This window comes from Erithacus rubecula (assembly GCF_903797595.1).
Source record: "Erithacus rubecula genome assembly, chromosome: 29".
In the NCBI taxonomy this organism is placed as follows: domain Eukaryota; kingdom Metazoa; phylum Chordata; class Aves; order Passeriformes; family Muscicapidae; genus Erithacus; species Erithacus rubecula.
The window spans coordinates 3227094-3248636 of NC_136681.1; the positions used below are offsets into that span (position 1 = coordinate 3227094).

The window sequence follows — 21543 nt, forward strand, 5'->3', positions numbered from 1 at the left end:
CAGAACTTCATCCCTCCCTCTCCCCTTGGCTGTTCCTTCCCCACCACATCACATGCCAGGCCAGGTTTAAGCAAAATAAACCCGGTTGCCACGGTTACCCAGAGCAGGGATGCTAAATATACAGAATATGGGTATTTATAAATATATATATATATTTAACTGCCATGCACAGAGCCCATGAGCTTGAGCAGGAGACACTCCCCCCCCACCAGGATCTGAGTCCTGCAGACCCCAGGGTGGCAAAAATCCATGGTAGCCCCTCCTTGACCTGCAGGTGTTGATTCCTCATTGGATTCAACCCCACCTGGGCTCACCTGAACCCACCTGGTGGCTTTTTCTGTGTCACTGTCACCCTGTGTGGCACAGCCAGTCCTGCCCAGCATCCTGCACACAGAGCACCCACAAATCCCAGCACTCAGGAGAGGGATTTCACCCACAGAAACTTCACCCAGGTGTTCCAGGGATTCACTCTCTGCAGAGGTTGGGGAGGAGATTCCATCTCTGATATAGAAAGTGGATAATTACTGGGTTTGCACCACCCACAAGATGCCAGCGTCATTAATAGGGGAGGGAAAGTTACTCTACGGTGTGGAAGGAGCTCAGCAGCAGAGGGGAGATCCAGGAGTGGCACTGGGGCCATCCCAGGATGGGGAGCAGCCCCTGCTGGTGAGCAAATCTTCCTCCTTTTTCCTCCCCATCAGGAATTTCGGGTCAGCCCAGTGGCAGCAGCAATCCCAACTGTTCCTCCCCAGAGCCCCCAACCCCCTCAGGACAGGTTTAGCAGCCTGCCACCAATCCCAAGGATTTTCCTCACAAACAGGATAAATTAACCCTGTCCAGGCCTGCCAACATCAGCGCACATCTGGATCCACACATTGACTTTCCTTGTCGGATGCTCCAGGTGATCCAGGGGTGCTGGGCAGGGAAAGAGGCTCAGACCTCCCTCCTCCTCCTCTTCCTCCTCCTCACCTGGGCCCTGAAAGGAGAATCAGCATCCCCTGGAGCAGCCTCAGCATCTCTGGGATGAGGGGGTTCAGCCGGGGTCCCCCAGGTGAGAGGGAATGCAGGTGGCAGAGGGGCAGCACCGAGGGGGTGCCCGGACTCCCACCCCACCCTGGGAACACCCAGCCCTGCCCTTCCCCACCTCCCCGAGCCCCTCCCCATCGCTCCCCACCCCGGGGGGCTCAGGACAGCAGAGGGGGGTGATGGAAAGGAGTTTAGTGCTGGAAAATAGAGGACGAGGACAACACACGGACCCCGGGTGTGCTCCGAAAACCCTCCAGCACCCCGGGATCTGCCGGGGGGCACTGCCTGGGACCCCTGCTCGGATCCAGCTCTGCCGTGAGGATGGGCACGGCCGGGATGAGCACTCAGGTTTCCCGGGAAGGAGCGTTGGGATGGATGCGGGATGCTGGGAGGGATGGAGGATGCGGTGAGAGGGATGCAGGACACGCCGGGGATGGGATGGGATGGGATGGGATGGAGGGATGCGGGATGCAGCTCCGAGGATGCCCCCGGGGTTCCGGGAGGACTCGGGAGGCGCAGCGGGATTCAGGATTCACCGCTGGGAAGGAAGGAAAGAAAAAGCCCCAAGTGTCGGCAGGAAAGGGAGGGATAACGGGATTGCCTCACCTGCGGCACCGGCCCGTCCCGCGCTGAGCTGGCGACACCACGAGCGGCTCCGGCAGCGCCAAAAACAGCAGCGACCCCCTCCTCACCCTCCTCCTGTACCCCCCCAAAGCGGGGAGACCCCCTCGAGAAAGCCGCGGTGCTCCCCAGAGCATCATCGCCCCCTCCCCACCAACCCACCCGCGGAGCAGCCCGGGGGGCTCCAGGGGGAGGTTTTTGGGGGAAGGAGAAGCTTCACCCCCAGCCCGAGGCAGCGGGACCCCTCCGGGGCGGAGACCCAGGGCAGGGGGCTCGGACCGGCCGCGGGACCGGGCCCGGTGGGACAAAAGGGGCGGAAAAGCCGCGGGAAGTGATGCGGCGGTGACGCGCGCTGGCGTGACGTCACGCTGGGTTTAGGGGTGTGACGTCAGGGCGCGGCAGCAAAGCACCTCGCTAAGAGCCGCGTGTTTATCCGTGAAAAGATTTTATTGGGGAAAAGAAAAAAAATAAGTGAAGGGAGTATGCGGGGACCGGCCCCGGGCAGGCGTGACGTCATCAGGTGAGGTGTGACGCAGTTCCTCCATCCAGGTGCGGCGCTGGGAGCGGGACCCGGCCCGTCCTACCTGCAGCGGCCGCCGCGCAGCGAGCGGCGGGTCAGGCGGGTGAGCAGCACCTTCACCCGGCCCCAGTGCGAGCGCCCGTCCTGCCGGGACAGCGGCGTCAGCGGGGGCACCCCGGGGACCCCCCCCAGCACACCCCGACACCCCCCGGGCCCACCTTGTCCGCGGCCGGGACCCCCGCCCCGCCCTCGCAGGGGTCCAGCAGGCTGGGGGAGCTGAGCGAGTGTCCCCAAATCCGGCACGGCCCGGGCTCGGCTGCTGTGGGGGAACAGAGCTGGTCAAGTTTGGGGGCATCGTCCTGCTGCCCCCTCACCTGGTGCCAAGTGCCACCCCCCTCACCTGGCGCTGGTTGTGCCATTCCCGCATCCCCCGATGCTCACCTGGCCTCAGGTGCCATTCCCGAATCCCACTCCCCTCACCTGGTGCCAGGTGCCATTCCCGAATCCTCCAGTGCTCACCTGGCCCCAGGTGCCATTCCCAAATCCCACCCCCCTTTACCTGGTGCCAGGTCCTGCCATCCCACCCCCTTCACCTGGTGCCATTCCCAAATCCCACCCCCCTCACCTGGCCCCGGGTGCCATTCCCGAATCCCACCCCCCTCACCTGGTGCCTGGCTGTCCGAGCAGGAGCGCGGCCGGAACCTCTCATTCCTCCAGGTGCCCAAATCCTGCCTTGGCAGCTGCCGGGAGGGCTGCGGGGTGAGGCAAGGACACTCAGGGTGCGAGCTGGGACCCCCACGCCCCCTCCCCACGCCCCCCCGTCCTCCCACCCTCACCAGCGTGGCCGGGCGGGCGCCCCGCGCTCCCGCCTGCAGCCGCAGGGCGCGGTTGTCCTGCTGCAGCCGCGCCAGGCGCTCCAGCATCTGGCACACGTGCTCCAGGTAGCGCAGCCCCTGCCCCGACACCTCGGGCACGCCCCGGGGGGTCCCGAGGGCAACGAGGCGACCGAGCCCCCCCAGCCGCAGCCCCCCGGGGCTCCTCGGGCTGTGCCAGCTCGGCGGCGCTGGCGCTGCGCCGGCTGAGCTGTCGCGGGCAGCGCTGCCTCCTGCTCCTCTGCGCTGCCTGCGGCGGCCTCCTGCTGCCCGAGCGGCTCCGGGGGGCCCGGGGGGGCTCCTCTCCTCCTCCCGGGGGCTTCTCCGCCGCCAGACCGTCCAGGGAGAAGCTGCTCTCGGAGCCCAGTGGGGTGGAGGGCGAGTGCTCGTTGCTGGCCATCTCCACGCCGGAATCCTCGGATTCGGACTTGGGGAGCCTCCCGCCGGCCGGGGGGCTGCTGGGGGGCTGCGGGGGTGGCTGGGGGGGTCCTCGGGTGTTCATTGCCCGCGGGGGCTGCCGCGGGCTCTCCTGCAGCCGGCGGTAGACGCTGGCGGAGGTGCGCACGATGCAGCTCTCGGCCGATTCCCAGGGACCATCTGCGGGGAGAGGGAGGATGTGCGGGGTCAGCTGGGGGCTCCCTGGGCAGCAAAGTGGGTGTTCAGCACCTCTCCAAGCCCCCCGAGCCCCCTACAGCAGCTCCAGCCGCGCCCTGGGCTCTCCCCGCTGCCCAGACACCTCACTCCAGAGGGTTCCTGCAGCCGGGAACGCGCTCCTACAACCCCGGCGCGTTGTTGTTGTTCCCCAAAAACGCGGCCCCGGCCTCCCCATCCTCCTCCTGCTCCCAAGCTGCGCTGCTGAGGGAGCATCCACGGCTCCCACCCTGGTGTGAGCCGGGTTCCTCCTGTAGCCCACCCCAGCTCGGTGCGGGCGGCCCAGGACACAGCCCAGCCGAGGGATCCCGCACCGGGGACGGCTCCAGGGATCACCAGCTCCTCGCACTTGTCCCCATAGAACAGCCGGGATGCGCCCCCAACCCCCGCAGCTCCGGGTGGGATTAGGGCACATCCAGGGGAAGATCTCAGCCCGACACTCGCTCCCTTCCCGGCCAGGCCGCGGCCAAGGGCTCCGGGAGGTGGGAGCGGAGCGCCCACCCCCCAAAATCCCCCTCGGGGGCTGATAACCCCCTCAAACACACTCACAGCAGCTGAACCTCCTCTTCCAGACGGCGCGGGAGCCACCCCACATCGCCGGGAGCCAGAGCCGAGTGCCGGGCGCGCGTCCCGGCGCTGCCTTTTATAGCCCAGCCGGCGACGGGCCCTGGATCCAGAGGCACCTCATTACCCGACCGGTTCCCAACTGGTTCCTCGCAGCGTTTGGGATCGGCGATACTGGCTGGGCCGGTGGTTAAGGACTCCCTTCCCAGCCCAGCTGGGTTTGGGAGCCGGCAGGCAGCCAGGTGCCGCCTGCATCCCACCGAATTCCAGAAAACTCACTCAGGGCTCCAGCGTGGGCTGAATTCACCGGTGAGGAGTCCCACTTCTCCCAAATTCCTGCCTCTCCTGCAGCCGCGCCACTCACCGTGCATCGCTCGGGGGCTGGAGAGGGAATTCAGGGCCAGCCCTGGACAATCCGGCCCTTCAGTGGGATTGAATCCCAGCCCGCCCGCCCCAGCAGGATTGAATCCCAGGAATTCCGGGGGGCAGCTCCAGCGTCCCAAACCCCACACGCCGCAATTCCACAGGCTCCAGGACTCCTCCTGCCACCACGGGGGTGTCACCAGAGCGAGGAGGGGCGTGCGGGTCCCCACCAGCTCCTCCTGGGGGTCCCCCCGCATCGGCAGCTCCAGCTCAGCCCCTGGTACCTCCCAGGTGTTGCTGCACACACGGACACGGGCCCTGGGTTTTGGGGACCCCCACGCCACTTTTGGGCTGGTCAGCCCAAACACGGGAAGGGAAATCCGAATTCGCAGCGCCGCCGGCAGCCTGACCCCTCCCAGGAGGGGCAGGGATGAAAGCCAGGGGTCCAGGGACCCTCTTTAATACAAATTGGGGGTTCCAGGGAACCCCCAGGTTCGTTCTCAAGCACAGACGACACAAATTGGGGTTCCAAAGACCTCAGGTTCCCTTTCCCGCACAGACACCTCAGAACAGATCCCTAAGGGTCCCCTCCTGCACGATCCTCGCAGGTTGGAGACCCCGAGGGAGCCCCCAATCCTGGGCAGATGCAGGGGGTCGCCAATAGCCCCGGGGGCCACCGACTCACCGAGATCAGCACGGAGCGGCTGCAACGTGAAGGCTCCGCTGCGGCGCAGCATCCTCGGGATGCGGCGATAAAACCGGGAACGGGGAGCTGGGAACCGGGCAGGGGGCGCCGGGAGCCGGGCAGGGGGCTCCGAGAACCGGGCACGGAGCACTGGCGCTGCTCCCCGCTGCTTTATGGGGCAGGGCTGGGGGGCGGCACAGCCCCGGGGAGGGGGGGGGGGGGGGGGGGCCGCCCCCTTTGCTTCCAGCCCCAGCTGTGTTACCCCAGGAAGGTTCAAAGTGTTTTATTCATTTTTTTTCCCGTGTGTAGAGGGCAGGACCATCATCATCCTCCTCCCTCCCTGGATGTCATCGAGCCATGGAACGGTTGGGGTGGGAAGGGACCTTAAAGACAATCCAGTGCCACCCCTGCCAGGTGACACCTTCCGGTGTCCCAGGGTGCTCCCAGCCCCGATTACTTGGGGAATTCGATGGTGACAGAGCCCGGGGCTCACTGGGGGTTGTGGCGACCCCTGTGAGACCCCAGTGAGACCCCAGGCAGGGCGGGGGGTGCGCCCTGTCTGTCCCTGCTGCACGGGGACAGGGGAAGGGACAGGTCCCTCCCAAACCGCTGATAACAGCAAATCCCAGATAACAACAAACCCCAGATAACAGCGAAGCCATCTCCGTGCGGGCGGGCACGGAGGGCGGGGAGAGGCGATAAGAGCACCTGGAGCAGGACAAAGGCCTCGGCCAACAGCCCCCAATAAACCCGGACCCCTCCCAGGGACCCCTCCCAGGGAGGGGCCACCAGCCCCGCGGGCAGCCCTGACCTTCCCGGGAGCAGACAAAGAGCGGGGCCGCTGCTCCGGACCCCTGCCAAGCCCTGGACCCCCACCCCGGGTGCGGGCTGAGGGGTTTGGGGGGTCCCTGTCCGCACCCTGAGTCTGGGGTAAAACCCCCCTTCCCCTGCCCCAAGTACTCGGCACAGAGCAGACAAGGCAGTGGAGCAAATATATATTATATTTCTAGAGAATCTGGTGTAATTCCTCGCTCTGCAGTCAGTGCTCAAGCGGTGCCAGCCCCCTCTCCGGTACCCAAGTGCTCAAGCGACCCCCCCTCATATTCCCCAAATGTCCCCTCTGTGTCCCCCAGGCTGAGAACTCACCCAGCTCATCACACACACCCCCAAAGGGGTGAAAATGGGCATCGCATCCCCCCAAATCCCCTCCCCCCCCAGCCTGGCAGTGCCCTCAGCCCCAGCCCAGCGGGGTGGGACAGCCCTGGGGTCACGGCGCTCAGGAGCGGGGGGACACCGAGCGGGGGACGGGCCCGCCCGGGGGTCCCTGGTAGCGCAGGCGGGCGTGTTTCTCGCAGAACAGCTCGTCCCCCACCCAGAAGTGGCCGCGCATCTTCAGGCTGAGGCCGCAGTCGGCGCAGGTGTAACAGGACGGGTGGCGGTAGCGGCCGTCCTGGATCCGCACCGCCTGTGTCCTGCGGGGCGGGGACAGCCGGGGGGTCAGCGAGGCGCTCTGCGTGTCCCCGGGGCCCCCTCCCACCCAGGGTCTGCCCCATCGTCACTCTGCGTGTCCCCAGGGTCCCCTCCCACCCAGGGTCAGCCCCATCGTCACTCTGCGTGTCCCCAGGGTCCCCTCCCACCCAGGGTCTGCCCCATCATCACTCTGCGTGTCTCCGGGGTCCCCTCCCACCCAGGGTCAGCCTCATCGGGACCCTGGAGCGATGGATCCTGCCCTGGGACCACCCTGGTCCCACTCACACCCCGGGACCACCCCGGTCCCACTCACACCCCAGGACCGCCCCCATTTTCGCCCTGAGGGAGCAATGGCAAGGCAGAATCCTGTTCTGGCACCCCGGAATCCTGTTCCCACCCCACAATCAGCCCCATTTGAACCCTGCCGGGAGTGACAGCACGGATCGATCCTGCTGCAGCCACACCCAGCGTTTTATCCCAGCCCGGAGGGACAGATCCTGCCCGGGGACAGCCTCAGGGATGAGCTCAGCTCCTTTTTAGTTTAGCCAGGAGGGATGGCAGGGATGGACCCACCCCCGGGACCCCCTCCCCGAGCCCCCAGCCCCACTCACGCGATGCTGCTCCCGCACTTCTCACAGACGTGCAGCTTCTGCACCCCGGCCACGGGCTGGCGAGCACCGGCCGAGAGCCGGCTGGGGAACACTCCTGCGGGGACACGAGGCCATCAGGGACCCGCCACCCCCGTGCCACACCCCCCTCCGTGCCCCCCTCACCTCCTTCCTCATCCTCCAGAGCCTCCTGGAGCAGGCGGAAGGTGCTGGATTGCCGCGGGGCCGCCCGCAGCTCCCGGTTCTCCTGCAGCATCTTGTAGACCTCCGAGTCCTCCTCCAAGCGCCTCATGGCCGCCTCCGAGCCCTGGCTGTGGGGAGATTTTTGGGGGGGTTCTCCAGCAGCCGGATTCCGGGATCCACCCGGCTGCACCCCAAAGCGCGGCCGCCACCTGCTCCCTCCACCCCGGGAGCTGCCCCGGCCTGCCCGGCCCTCCCACGGCCCCACCTGCCTGCAGGTGACTTAACCCTTTCCACGGGCTCCCTCAACACCCACGGGTGACAAACGGGAGTGGGGATGTGGGGCTGGGGGCTTCCCTGCGGCGGTGTCTCCCCCCTTAGCCCCCCGCCCGCTCCGTACCTGTGGCAGGTGATGGGAGAGGAGGAGGAGAGGCGCCTCTCCCCGAGGGTTTCCCAGGGGCTCTGGGGGGCTCCGAGCTCCGCCGGGGGTGGGGGCAGGACGGGGCCCTGGGAGCTGTTCTGGCGGCTCAGGCGTCCTCGCTCCTGGCAGGGGAGAAATTCCGGATGTCCTGGGGGGGCGGGCTGGGGTGGGGCGCCGGGGCAGCCCCCCCAGAATGGCCTGAGAGTGCCCACAGACCCTCCCTCTCCCCCCAGGAACCCCTTTCCCCAAGCCCGGGTCTCCAGAGGGATGCAGGGATGCTCCATGGGGCAGCTGCTTCTCCATCCCACCCAGGCTGGGGTCAGGGGCAGCACCCCCACCCCAAAACCCAGCCCTGCGCCCGTCCCCTCCCCTCCATCTGCTCCTGCTTAGCGAGGCCGGGAAGCGGAATCCCGCCTAAGTGGAAGCCGATGTTCCCGGGAGCAGCTGCCACGCAGATGGGAATGAATCCCTGCGGGACCCCGGCGTGGGCGCGGGGACCCACGGACAGCGAGAGGGGCAGCGCTGAGGCTCCGTGGGGTCACGAGGGACGAGCTAAAATTAGGCACGGGAGGAGCCGGGCTTTGGCCTCATCCCCGCCGGCATCCAGCGCCAGCCCGGGGATGCGAGGAGGAGTGGGATGGACCCCCTGAGCTGGGGTGGGGGGCTTCCAGCACGGCATCCTCATGTGCCCAACCCTGTGGCGGGGCTGTCCGAACTGGGAGGGACCCAGCGAGGACCCTCGGGGACAGGGAGGGACCCTTCGGAGCGGGCAGCAAAGCAAAGAAGGAGCTGGGGAGGAAGGAGGGAGCGGGCGGCCGGAGCAGCCAAGGGGCTGCGGCCAAAGGCAGCTGGGAAGGGCCGAGCTCGGGGCCGCGGCGCTTCCCAATTTGGGCTTGAAAAACAAGAAAAAGAGAAAGCAGGGAGGGAGGGAAGGAGGGAGACGCCAAGCGCGGAGCCAGCGGCTGCCCGCAGGGAGGGATGGGGCGGCCGCGGGGATCCTGGCACTGAGCTCCGGGGTGGAGGAGGCACCGGGCCCCCGGCATCGCGATCCCATCCCGGGTGTCCCGATCCCATCCCGGGCATCGCGATCCCACTCCCAGGATGTCCCGATCCCATCCCGGTGCATCCCGGTCCCATCCCGGGCATCCTGATTCCATCCCGGGTGTCCTGATCCCATCCCGGGTGTCCTGATCCCACTACCGGTGCATCCCGATCCCATCCCCGGTGTCCCGATCCCATCCCGGCTATCCCGGTCCCACTCCCGGGTGTCCCGGTGCCACTCCCGGGTGTCCCGATCCCATCCCGGCTATCCCGGTCCCACTCCCGGGTGTCCCGGTGCCACTCCCGGGTGTCCCGGTCCCATTCCGGCTATCCCGGTCCCACTCCCGGGTGCATCCCGGTCCTACTCCCGGGTGTCCCGATCCCACTCCCGGTGCATCCCTGTCCCACTCCCGGGTGTCCCGGTGCCACTCCCGGGTATCCCGATCCCATCCCGGGTATCCCGATCCCATCCCGGCTATCCCGGTCCCACTCCCGGGTGTCCCGGTCCCACTCCGGGGTGTCCCGGTGCTGTGGGTCCCTGCCCGGCCAACACCCCAGTGCCCCGGGCTGGCGGCAGCGGGGCTGCGCCTTCCCAAACTGGTTTGGCCTCCCCAGGCTGGCGCCGCTGCCAAGAGGAGCAAAACATCCCTGGGCAGGTGCGGCGGTGCCCGCGGGGCCGGGGGCGCTGCCAGCGCGGCGGGGAGGGGACAGCGACGGCACCCGCGGCAAACGGGGACCCCGAGGGACAGCGACGTGGCCGTGGGGGGCAGAGGGAGCGGTTTGGGGGCTCAAAGTGGGGCAGTTTGGGGGCTCAAGGCGGGGAAGGTTTAGCATTGGAAAGGGGGATGTTTTGGTGGTTCAAAGAGGGGTGGTTTGGGGTTTAAAATGGGGATGGTTTGGGGTTTAAAATGGGGATGGTTTGGGGTTTAAAATGGGGATGGTTTGGGGTTTAAAATGGGGGTAGTTTGGGGTTTAAAATAGGGATGGTTTGGGGTTTCAGAGAGGGATGGTTTGGGGGTTCAGAGGGGGATGGTTTGCAGGTTCAGAAGGTTTTCCCCCACCCCCCGCATCTCTGCGTGCCCCCCTGCAGCCCCCCCAGCTCACCTGGCGGAGGCCAGGACAGGTGAACTCCTGCTCCAAGGGTTGTGAGCTGAGGGAGAGGACGGAGACATCAGGGGGGTCCCTGGCCCTCCCCAGACCCCTCCCCACCTCCAGCCCCGCCCCAGCCCGGTGCTGCCTTACCTGGCACTGCCGGGGGGGTGGGGGAGGGATGCCAGGCTGGGCTCCAGGGTTCTCAGGACACCTTGGCTCTCACCCCGCATCCGCAGCGTGTCCTGGCGAGGGGAGGATGACAGTGACACCAGCAGCTGCCACCAGCCCCGGGTGGGGACCCGAGCGTGTGGGGGCTGCCCAGGGCTCACCTGGAAACGTGTGGCCAACCTCTCTGGCGAGGTGTCCCCGTTGGTGTGGCTGGGAGGTGGCACCGGGGACCTGGGGACCAAAGGAGGGTTTGGGATCTGCCCCAGGAGCACAAAACCCCCGAGCACGGCAGGGTGACACTCCCGGGAGCCGCTGGGTCCCCAACTGGGACCAGTTGGCCAGGTAACGGCAACCTGGCCTCATTAGCACCGATTCCTTAATTAGAGAGCCGGGACAGGCTCCCGCGGGGGTGGCACCGCCCCAAGAGTCACCGGGGAGGGGGAACAAGTGACACGCGCGTGGTTGGGGACCCCAGACCCACCTCTCCACCTCCAGCCGCAGCTGCCCCGGGCTCTGCTTGATCTTGTTCTGCGCCTCCACGTTGAGCATCTCAGCCGTGCTCTCCCCGTTGATGGTGACAATGACATCCCCCGGCCGCAGGTCACCCGTGGCCGCCTTCCCGTGCTCCGTCACCTCCATGGAGAAGGGGACATGGCCCCGGTGACCCCCCCGGGCAGTGCAGCCTCAAACCCCGAACCCCACCCTGCTGGGATGCACCTGACAGAACAGCATCAGACCCTCTGCCAGGAGGGGACCACGGCTTTGGAAACAACACCCGGAAATTTGGGACAGCCCAGCCCAGCCCGGGGGCCACGGGAGCCTGCCCCCCTTCCCTGTGCCACCGTCACCCGCCGTGGGCCGTTCCCACGGAGCAGGATCCCTCAAGGACAGCAAACAGGATCCGCTCCCCGGAGCAGCCCGGCCCGTCCCGGCGCCCTTCCCCGGCCCGGGCGACACGTGGGGGACATGTCCTACCTTGGAGACGGTGATGGGCTTCCCGAAATCTCTTCCCCCGGAGATGCGGAAGCCCCACGGGGCCGGGCCGGGCAGTGTCACTGTCACCGGCATGGCAGCGGCGGCTCTGGGGGGGCAGGACGAGGTGTCAGCGATCCCGGGCACCGAGGGGATGAGGCAGAGGGCACCCCCCTCCCTCAAACCCACAGACCACCCAATGAGAGCCTCACTGTCCCCGCTGCACCCTGAGGGTCCCCAAAGCGCCGGCAGCGCTTTTTCCTTCCGGGGAGGGGACCCAGGTCCTCGCAGGGTGTCACCAGCCAGCGCCGCTTCCTCTTGTCCCCAAGGCTGGTGGCTTCCTCCCCCGGCGCCCGGGGGGTCCCAGGCACCCGGCGGTGCAGCTGGAAGTGCCAAGGTCGTTCCCAGGAGCCGGAGCGAGGCAGGAAATCGGTGACGCCTTGGCAGCAAGGCCAGCGCTGTGGCCTGGCAGAGCCGAGCCAGTGAGGTTTGGAGGGGAGGATGTGGCAGCGAGGGACGGGTCCTGCTGCTCGCCACAGCAGGATCCGACACCCAGCAAGGACCAGCAGCTCCAGTCCTTCATCCCACAGCAAATCCACACTGCTAAAGGACGCTGAGAATCCCCCGGGGGAGGCACAGAGTTCCTTGGCTCCCATGGGATGGGTGGGAATGAGCAGCAGCTGCATCCCCTAAATCTACACCAGATCCCATCCCATCCATGCCGCCGCAGCCTGGGAGGGCTGCGCAGCCCATCTGGAACCGGGTACCCCGTCCGGCACCGGGCACCCCGTCCGCAGCCGCCGGGAATGTTAAAAATCCCAAGAGCACAAAGAGGGGCTTGAGAGGCTGCCCGGAAGAATTTCCTGGGCCGGGCTTCCAGCGCCGGGAGGAAACCCCAAACCCCCTCCCCATGCTCAGCCCCGCTCAGCATCCCTGGGGAGCCCGGAGACCCCCACACACAGCTGGGCACAGACCCCAGACCCCCCAAGAGCCCTGCACCTCTTCTCCAGAGCCTGCACCCCTTCTTTAGACACTGCACCCCACCTTCTCCATCCCCTGCACCCCTCCTCCATCCCTGCGCTCCTTCTCCACTCCCTGCACCTCCCCTTGGTGTCCTGCACCCCTTCACCATTCCCTGCTCCCTCCTCGGACACCCCCCTCCCCACCTGTGTCCCCGCTCCCTGCGGGCTCTGTCCCCGCCGCACAGCGATGTCTTTGTGCCCGCGGCGACTGGCGGTGCCGCCTGGGGCGAGCGGGGGGGGACGGGCGATGCCAGGAGGCGCGGGGACCTGGGGACACAGGGACTTGGCACTCGCGGGGACCTGGGGACACAGTGGCGGGACATGCCCGCACATCCCTCTCCACCCCCGGGCACCGGGACCCCCGACGGACGGACACCCCCCATAGCCGGTGCCCCCCAAACCCCCCCCCCCCGAGCCCCCCGGACTCACCCGGCGGCCCCGCGGGGCTGCGGAGCCGAGCGCGGCCCCGGGACGGCGCCGCCTCCTCGGGAGGAGCTGCGGGCACAGCCTCCCCCCCCCGAACCCGCCCCGGCACCGACGGCACCGCCCGTGGGCGTGGGGGGATCCCCGGGCCCCACGCAGCGCCTCCCCCCGCTCCCCTCCCCACGGTGGGACGGGTCCCGGGAGCGGCTCCTCCCCAACCCCGGCGCTCGCAGAGTCGGGCTTGAGCTCAGCTTTAATGATGGAAAAGAAGCGAAGGCGACTCTCGGACACGGACCCACAGCGCGGGTCGAGGCCGTCATGGTCAGACCCCGCACCGGACAGACCCCGGGGCGACCCCCGGGGTGGGGGCAGCGGGCAGCGGTGAGGAGGGGGCGGGTTAAGGCACTGGAGTGAGGGGGACACCCCGAACCGGGGGATTTGTCCCTGTTAGACGCAGCCCCATAGGGGCGGGAGGGAGCTGGGGACGCTTCATCCCCGTGGGGGGACACGGAGGGGACACGGGGAGAAGCCCCCAACCCCACTCCTCCCCCCGGGGTCCGGTCACACCGGCGCCACGTAATTGCCGGGGAAAGTGCCGAATTTCTGCGTCCTCCTGGACACTCCTGCGGGGACAAGGACGCGGAGAGGCGGTGAGGGGTGAGGGTGGCACCTTGTCCTCATCCCTGTCCCCAAGCTGGTGGCCACGCACCCACGAACCAGCCATCGTCGCACTGCTGCATGACATCCACCCTGTCCCCCTCCAGCAGCTCCAGCTCGTCGGCGTTTTGGGGCCGGTACTGGTAGAGCGCGCGGTACCTGCGAGAAAAAACATGGGCAGAGCCCACCCCCTGCGCAGAGACCACCCCCCTCGTGTCCCTCGTGGGGACACCGCGCCCTGGGGACACTCCTGGCGCTGCTTACGGTGTCCACCGGATTTCGGAGCCGTTGTAGGACGGGGCGGGCTCGGGGCGGGCGCTGGTTTGTGTCGAGCGCTGTGGGGGGACAGGGGGGGCTCAGGGCAGCACCCGCAGCTCCAGCACTGCTGGGGGGCGATGCCAGGGTGGGGGCAACATGCCAGGGTGGGGACCACTCACCTGCTCGGGGGTCCAGGCGGGACGCCGGGGCTCCTGGGGGTGGGCGGCCGCAGGGTGTGGGGGGCTGGCAGAGGCCACCAAGGGGCTGGGGGTGCCAGCGTGGGGCAGCTTTGGGGTGGGGGTGCCGAGGTGGAGCGGAGAGGAGGGGCGCCCCCCCGTCACCCCGGGACCCCGCCTGGCTTCCCGGGGGGAGCCGGGGAGAGCCTGGGGGGTGCGGGGAGCGGGCGAGCGCTGCGGGGAAGGGGATGCGGCCGCGGGCCGGGGGCTCCCGGGGGCAGGAGAGGAGGGGATGTCCTCGGCCGTGGCTTTGACGCGCGGCTCCTTCAACACCTGCACGTAGGTGGCGGGGAAGATGCCCTGGCGGCTGGTGCCCGAAATCCGCCCCTCGTACCAGTTCTCGTTCACTCGCCGCACCAGGCAGATCCTCTCGCCCTGCCGCGGGGGGAGAGCGCGGGTCAGCACGGAACGGGCAGGGAATGGCACGGAATGGCACGGAACGGGCAGGGAATGGCACGGAATGGCACAGCAGGGAGCGGCGGTACCTTGCGAAAGGAGAGCTCCACGTGCAGATCCCCTCTGAAGTTGTATAGCGCCAGCGCCTCCCCGTATTCCAGCACCTGGAGCGTGGGAGCCTTGATGGGCTTGGGCACCTCCGTGGGGGGCAGGATCTGGGGGGGACACGCGGGTGAGGGGCAGCGCCAGGACCCCGCTGTCCCCGCTGTCCCCTCGAGCCCCGGGCTCACCTCCACGTAGTTGGAGGGGAAGATGCCCACGCGGCCGTGGTGCTCCCCCTCCAGCCAGTTCCTGTCCACCTCCTTGTGGATGTAGACGATGTCCCCCTTCTGCAGCGTCAGCTCCCTGCAAGGGACACTGTCACAGCTGTCCTGGGACGCAGACCTGTCCTCAGCCCGGCCACCCCACGTGCTGGGACCCCATCCATCACCCGAGGGGTGCAGTGGGACCCCAGGGGTGATCCCGGTGCTTACTTGGGAGATTCAGCCTGGAAGTTGAACTTGAGGCGAGCAGCTTTCATCTGGGGAGGCAGAGGAGAGGTTACAGGGAGAGTAAACCCCCCCTGAGCCCCCCAAGTCCTGCCGTGGGGCACCCCCAATCCCAGCCATCCCAAATCCCGCATGGGGTGGGACCATTCCAGCCTCACCTTCTTCTCCTCCTTCTTGACGGCCTCCACCGGGTCCCCCAGGTCCGACAGGCTGGGGAGGGTCCCTGGCCTGAGGGTGTCTGTGAAGAGCGGGGTGTCACCAGCCGGGTGCCCCATGGCAGGGCTTGGGGGGCTCAGGGGGGCTAAAGGGGGGCTCACCTCTGCCGGGGGCTGCGTGGCTGCGGTCACTGGCCAGCCCCAGCCCACCCCACTCCATGCTGGGGGTGACAGGGGGGCTCCACAGCCGGTGGGGTGAGAGGGGGCTCCTGTGGGGTGACAGTGGCTCAGGGCAGGGCTGAGCCTCATGTCCAGCCCTGCTCTGACCCTGCTGCTCTAGGGGGTGTCAAGACCTCTGGGTCCCACAGACCAGGATATCGGGGTCCTGTGAATTGCATGGACCAGGACCCCTGGGTCTCATGGACCAGGATATCAGGGACCCTCAGGACTCCTGTATCCCATGGACCAGCATCCCTGAGTTCCATGGACGAGGATTTCGGGGTCCTACAGGACCAGGATCCCTCAATTCCATTCCATACTGGGATCCCCCAGCACCAGGACCCCCGGGTCTGCTCCCTTCACCCCCCAGGTCTCATCCAGAGGCAGCCAAGCGGGACAGGTCCAAAGTTTTCCGGCAGCGCGTCCCCGCTGCCGCCGAGCAGGAAGCGTGGAGCAGGGGCGGGCGGGCTGGCTAATGAATAACCCGCTCCGGGGGGCGCTTAAAGAGCCCAAATGCGCCCCCCGAGCCGGAGGAGGGGTTGGGGAGGGGGGCAGCCACCCCTCCCTGTGCGCCCCGGGGAGTTACGGTCGGTCCTACAAAAGGAGGCGCTGGTTTGTTTGTTTTCCTGCCGCTGCCGGGGCACGGAGGGGTCTGTGGGGACACCCTGGGGTCCCCAGCCCATCCCGGGATCCCCAGCCCATCCCGGGGTGCTCCGGCACAGCTGTCGCCTCGCTGTGCCCGTGGGGACATGGGGACACAGCGGTGGGAATCCGAGCGCCGTCACCTCCCCTGGGAAGGAGCCAAGCGCCGGGACACGGTGTCCCCGCTGCAGGGACGGGGGAAAGGGTCAGTCCCGCTCCGGGCCGGTCACACCCAGCGGGCAGCCGGCCCGGCGCCGCTCCCACCCGTGCCGGGCGCTGGGGGGACCAGGGGGGTCCGTGGGGATCTTTGGGGGATGCCTGAGGACTCCCAACCCTGCAGGGACAACCCGCCCGCCACCCCCAGAGCGGGGTCCCGTCCCTCTCCTTCAGCGGGGTCTGGGCAGGGGGATTTTGGGGTGCTGGGGAGGGGGAGCAGCCGCTGAACTCACCGAGCAGCCGGGGAGGCCGGAGCAGGGGAGCGAGCGGTGGGAGCAGCCGCCGGGTTCTGCCGGGAGGAGCGGGAGGGGGTGGGAGAGAAAAATTAATCATCCAGGAGGCCGAGTCTCGGCGGGAAGCGAAGGAGTCCAGCTCGGCTGCGCCAATGAACCGCCGGACGGACGGACGGACGGACGGGCTGGGTCCTAGAGCCCCGCAGCCACGGCTCCAGGCCGCCGAGCGGCCGCGCGTGGGTCCAGATGTGCGCGGAGCCAGCCAGGCAGGCACCGAGTTGTGCACGCATCCAGATGTGCGGGCAGCTAGCTGTGCGTTCACCCAGCCGGGCAGGCATCCAGATGTGCAGGGTTCCAGCCACACACACACACAGCCACACACACAGCCAGCTGTGCAGGCACCCAGATGTGCACGCATCCGGCCACGCATGCATCCAGCTGTGCACCCCACCATGTGCACGTTCCAGCCTTGAAAAAAGGCTGAACCCGCAGCTGGGTGTGCCCGCAGCTGGATGTGCCCGCAGCTGGGTGTGCCCGCAGCTGGGTGTGCCCACAGCTGGATGTTCCCACAGCTGGATGCCCTGCGGGGGCAGTGGGAGGGGCCCCGGTACCTGGAGGGGCGTCCTGCGAGTCTCCATGTCCCTCATGTCCTTGTCCAGCTCCTCGCTGAGCTGCTCCAGCTCCTGCTCCAGCAGCACCTGCTCATGGCACGGGCAGCGCGGGGCTGTGGCGGCCAGGCTGGCACTGCCCAGGGGCACCAGGACCCCGCTGCCACCCCCTGACCCCCACTGCCACCCCCAGCTCACCTCGATGGACTGAGCCCGCTTGGGCCGTGCTGCTGTCGGGCTCTGGAAGGGGCAGGGGGTCAGTCAGTCCGTGCCCACTGCGGTGCCCACCCCGCGTGCCAAGAGCTGCCTACCTGCTCCCGCGGTGACAAATTCCCTGGCTCGTAGTCAAAAATGCTGCCAGGCTCGGCGGTGGCACCGGTGGCACCCCAGCGGCTCCTGTGGAGGGCGGGAGGGGTTCAGGCACCGCAGCCCCCACCCCTGGCACCCCCATCCCTGTGCCACGCTCACCAATCCATCCCGTTGGGCATTCCGGGGGGCTCGGCCGGGGCCGACCCCCTCCTCCGCGGCTTGGGGGGCGATGGGGGCGCGGTGCTGGGGCAGGAATGGGTGTCCCAGTCGGGCTCTGAGGATGGAGGAGCTGAGCGGGCGCCGGGCTGTGCTCGCTCTGCGCCGCCCCCGCGCCCCCGCGCTCACCTGGCAGCTTGCGGTGGATCTGCCGGAACATGCTGCGGTACCAGTCCCGGGGGCTGTCCACGCTCTGGGGGGACACATTGCGGTGGTGAGGGGGTGACAGCGAGGTGACACCCCCGCCCTGCGCCCCCACTCACCGAGCGTGAGGCGAGGGGCATCCCCGTCTCGTCCACGGGCCCGATGCCGTCGTACTTCACCCAGCGCCTCTCCCGCCGCTTGCTGTCCTTGGTCCAGGTTGCCGACCAGCCCGGGGGCCGCGGGCAGCTGGGGGTGGCCCTGGGGGTCGGTGTGGGGTGGGTGGGCACCGGGGGGCTGGGGGCTTTCGGCTCCTTGGCCGGCCAGGTCTGGTACCAGTCATTCACTGGGGACAAGGTGAGCACGGCTCAGGTGAGCACCGGGCGGGGGAGCCCCCGGGGTGCCCCCAGGGGTGTCCCCAGGATGCTCAGGGCTGTACCTGAGCTCCTGGCAGCTCCCTGCCCGTTCTCGGCAGTGCCGCGGCTCTCCGGGTCATGGAAGTGGAAGTTGAGCGTGTTGGAGCCGCGGTGGCGAATGACGGGCACCTGTGGCACAGGGAGGGGCTGGCACGGCGGCAGCACCGAGGATTGGAAGGGTGCAGCCCCCCCTAATCCCCGTGATAGCCCCCAGCCCCACTCACCCGTGTCACCTGCACAGGTGGGTGAGGGTGGGGAACGCCCTGCACACCCAGAGCCGGGCTGGTGTCGGGGGGCAGGAGCCGGCCCGCCATGGCCGGGGGGTGCGATGGTGCCCGTGCCCTGCGGGAAAAGCAGCCGTGCTCACGGGGCGTCCCGTGCCGATTTCTGGGCATCCCCAGGCTTTGCCAGAGAGATGGGGGCTCGGAGGACCCCCAGCCCCACCGCCCGCTTTTCAGACACCATCTGAATGTGGGGTGACACCATCACGGTGGGGTGGCAGCGTCCCCAGCTCAGGGAGCCTCGCGGTGCCAGGCGAAGCTGTTCCTGCTCAGAGCCAGCCCTGGCACGGGTCCCCAGCGCCTTCTCCATGCGGGATCCAGACCACCCGCGCCTGGCACGGATGGATCCAGCCCAGGGAAGAAAGAACACGCCCGGAGCGGCTCGGGGCGATGCCGGCATCCCGGCGCGGTGCCCTCCCGCCCGGGCACGTGGCGGCAGCAGCGTCGCCCGCCCGGGAGCGCTGCCAGTGCCGGGAACACGACAGGGCAGAAATATTTCCCCGCCCTGCAGCGCAAACAGGGAGGGAGAGGGGACGGAGGGACGAGGAGCCGGGAACGCGCGGCCGAGCGCGGCACCGCCCGTCGGGAGGGCGATGCTGTGACTCACCCGCACCGGCCGGGGGGCGGCTGGGGGGGCACGGGACCCCCGGAGCGGTTCCCGACACCGGGAGAGCAGCAACGCGGCTTTGGGGGACACCTGTGCCGTCCCCACCTGGCTCCGTGCCCAGGTGCCCACCACGGGCAGACCCCGCCTCAAACGGGGCATCCCGGGGGGTGCCAGCCCGGCACGGTGCCCTCTGTGTGTGTGGGACCCCCAAATCCGCCTGGCGACCCCTCGGCTCCCGATTCCCCACACCGCAGCCCCAAGGCTGTAATTAATGTTAATTACCCCCCGCGGGGAAACTGGGGACCAGGGAAGGATGTGCCCCGGGGCACAGAAAATGGGGTGCAGGCTCTCATCCCCCCACGGCACCCCCAAAACCTCCACGCCATTCCCAGAGCAGCACCCACACAGAGCTCGGCCCCATCCTTTTCTTCCTTTGGAGTGGTCCCCCAAAACTTGTCCCCGGGGGTCCCCCCAGCCAGCTCTTACCTCCTGGGCGGTGCCAACGGGGACCCCCGGGAAGCAGCGGGGTTTTGGGGAGCCCCGGGGCGAGCGGGACGGAGCTGCGAGCGGCAGGGAAGAAAAAATTCACGGCACGAACTTTGCCGGGAGAAGCAGCGGAGGGAGGGGGCTCAGCGAAAAGTGGGGGGGGCTGGCAGGCAGAACCCCCCAAAAACATCCCCCGGGAAGGTCGGGAGCCGCCGTCCCGCCCGGCGTTGGGTCCCCGTGTGCCCCGGCCCCCCCGGGGTGCGCTGCCCCCCCAGCTCTGGAGCGGGGCCGGCCCATTCAGAGTTTCCAGTGACATTTCCAGGGATGGGATCCAGGGAGCGCAGCCAAGAGGCTGAACTCATCCCACGCCCCGCGCACGCGTTCCCGCACACACCCGGCCCCCGCTTACGAAACGGGGCGAGCCCGGCGCCGCCGGCCCCCCGGAGCGATGGAGACGCGGATTTTGGGGGGATTTTCGGGAAAGAATGGGGGAAGGGAGTGCGGGACTGAGGAGGGGAGTGGGGTCTGTGCTCCTGTGGAACTCCGAGCGTCGGGATGGGGGCACGGAGAGAGCAGAGCCCCCATCCCCAGCTGCCGCCCGCTTTCCCACGGGTGACCCTCTATCCCCTCCATTTCCTCCGTCCCCTCCATCTCCTGCATTTCTCCTTCCCTTCAACTTCTCCATACCCAGGGATTTGGGGAGTGGGGACCCCCCTGTAAGATCCTCGTGCACCTCCAGCGTCACCGCTTTCCCAACCCGATGGAGAAAGGGATTTAGGGGGAATTTTTGGAAGAGGATGAGGAGAGAAATGCTGAGGTGAGGACCGAAGTGGGGAGTGGGGTGTGTGCTCCCCGCCAAGCCCTGGTGTGGGGGCACAGCCAGAGCAGAGCCCCCATCCCCACTGCACCCCTCCATGCGCCCATCCCTAAGGAATCCTGCTGGGGGGTGCCCCGTGTCCCCCCTCACCCCCTCGGGCAGCGCCCGCACCCACCACTCACCGCCGGCCACTTCCCGCTCCCCTAAACTGCTGACACCCCCAAAACGGGGCAGCCCCAGCCCTTCCTCATCCCGTGAGCTCCCACGTGAGCTCCCGGGGCGATGGTGGCGCCGCTGCCACCCCCCGGTCCCCACCACGCCACCGCCCCCTGCTGCTGCGGGCGGGGGGGCGATGGCAAGACCCCTGCCCGGCTGCGATGCTGCTCCCGGGGCACACCGGGGACACCGGGGACACCGGGGACACCGGGGACACCGGGGACACTGGGGACACTGGGGGCAGGGCCGGGTGTCCCTCCCTCTGCCACGGCCCAGGGGGACGCAGCTCCCACCCCAATGCTTTGGTGCCAGCTGGACACACACCGTGGCAAGGACACGGGTTGGGGACAGGGGCTGATCCTGCTGGAAAACCACAGGGTGACAAGGGCAGGGATGGCAGCAGGGTTAAACCCAGCGAGGGGACCCTCGATGCCATCCCTGCTGCCGAGGGGTGACCATCTCCTCCAGGTCCCCTCCAAATCCCCTCCAGCCCACCAAGTGACACCTCGCCAGGTCGCAGCTCCCGCTGGCCGTGCCAGGAGCAGCCCCCCTTTATCACAGGGGGTCCCCAAGCCCCCCACTCACCTCCTGGTCCCCACGCAGCGTCCCCGTGCCCTGCAGGAGCCTCCAGCGCCGGCCCTGCCCCGGTCCCTCCCTCCCTCCCCGCGGCTCCCAGCACCAGCCTCCGCTCACAGATAAATATTTAACGCGCAGCCCGGGCCGGGATTAACAAAGGGCGAGTGTTTCCTGTTTGCTCAGCGCGGCGATGCCAGCCGGGAGCGCGCAGGGATGCTCCCGTGGGCCGGGATGCGCCGGGAGCCCCCCCGTGCCGACAGCGGGGTCTGGCAGCGGTGCTGGGAATTGGGGGCTCCCCGTTTTTGGTGGGAACACCCAGGAAAAGGGTGGGAGAGGCAGAGTGTCCTGCCCTGGGTGGGAATGGTGTCGGGAGGCAGCACGTGGTGAGTCCAGCTCGAGGCTGGACGCTGAATTCCTGAAGGAAAAGCTGCTGTGGTTGGGATAATGCTCCAGAGCAAATCCTGAGCATTCTGCTGGCGCTTGGGAGAGGGGATGGATCGCAGGTGGGAGGCACAGCAGCTTCCTGGGAATGAGGGAGGATCCCTGGGCAGGATCGTGCCCAGAATTGGAGCTGTGACCATCTGGATCCATCCCGGGAATGGAGGGGGATC

General features: G+C 68.2%; 3 protein-coding genes across 7 annotated transcripts; all 3 read right to left on the reverse strand.

Moving 5' to 3' along the window:
- Nucleotides 1-1669: 1669 nt before the first annotated feature.
- LOC306813379 (uncharacterized protein C8orf58 homolog) lies at nucleotides 1670-4795 on the reverse strand. Its single transcript, XM_079328774.1, is given in 6 exon segments — nucleotides 1670-2311; nucleotides 2386-2486; nucleotides 2832-2919; nucleotides 3004-3162; nucleotides 3164-3636; nucleotides 4240-4795. Coding segments are annotated over 6 exon segments (951 nt in total). The 5' UTR covers nucleotides 4286-4795; the 3' UTR covers nucleotides 1670-2227.
- Nucleotides 4796-6329: 1534 nt separating this feature from the next.
- PDLIM2 (PDZ and LIM domain 2) lies at nucleotides 6330-13019 on the reverse strand (the record flags this gene model as incomplete). Its single annotated transcript, XM_079328768.1, has 11 exons — nucleotides 6330-6774; nucleotides 7384-7477; nucleotides 7546-7691; nucleotides 7961-8103; nucleotides 10127-10172; nucleotides 10265-10356; nucleotides 10444-10513; nucleotides 10764-10915; nucleotides 11258-11363; nucleotides 12421-12543; nucleotides 12706-13019. 11 exons carry the CDS (start codon nucleotides 13017-13019, stop codon nucleotides 6579-6581), a joined length of 1482 nt encoding a protein of 493 aa, XP_079184894.1. The 3' UTR covers nucleotides 6330-6578.
- Nucleotides 12935-21050, reverse strand: SORBS3 (sorbin and SH3 domain containing 3). 5 transcript variants are annotated; one of them, XM_079328754.1, is made up of 20 exons: nucleotides 20942-21050; nucleotides 19323-19439; nucleotides 18174-18284; nucleotides 17973-18078; nucleotides 17656-17879; nucleotides 17522-17585; nucleotides 17336-17450; nucleotides 17179-17263; nucleotides 17066-17107; nucleotides 16871-16957; nucleotides 16260-16315; nucleotides 15112-15218; nucleotides 14953-15032; nucleotides 14780-14826; nucleotides 14537-14651; nucleotides 14336-14461; nucleotides 13794-14225; nucleotides 13621-13691; nucleotides 13409-13515; nucleotides 12935-13322 (listed from the first exon to the last, which is right to left on the reverse strand). In XM_079328754.1, exons 3-20 carry the CDS (start codon nucleotides 18261-18263, stop codon nucleotides 13261-13263), a joined length of 2016 nt encoding a protein of 671 aa, XP_079184880.1. In that variant the 5' UTR covers nucleotides 18264-18284; nucleotides 19323-19439; nucleotides 20942-21050; the 3' UTR covers nucleotides 12935-13260. The 5 variants fall into 5 exon arrangements, with proteins under 5 accessions (XP_079184880.1, XP_079184879.1, XP_079184877.1 ...); XM_079328753.1 differs by lacking the exon at nucleotides 19323-19439 and having other exon boundaries at nucleotides 18183-18284; nucleotides 20941-21036; XM_079328751.1 differs by lacking the exon at nucleotides 20942-21050 and having other exon boundaries at nucleotides 18183-18291; nucleotides 19324-19815.
- Nucleotides 21051-21543: the final 493 nt, after the last annotated feature.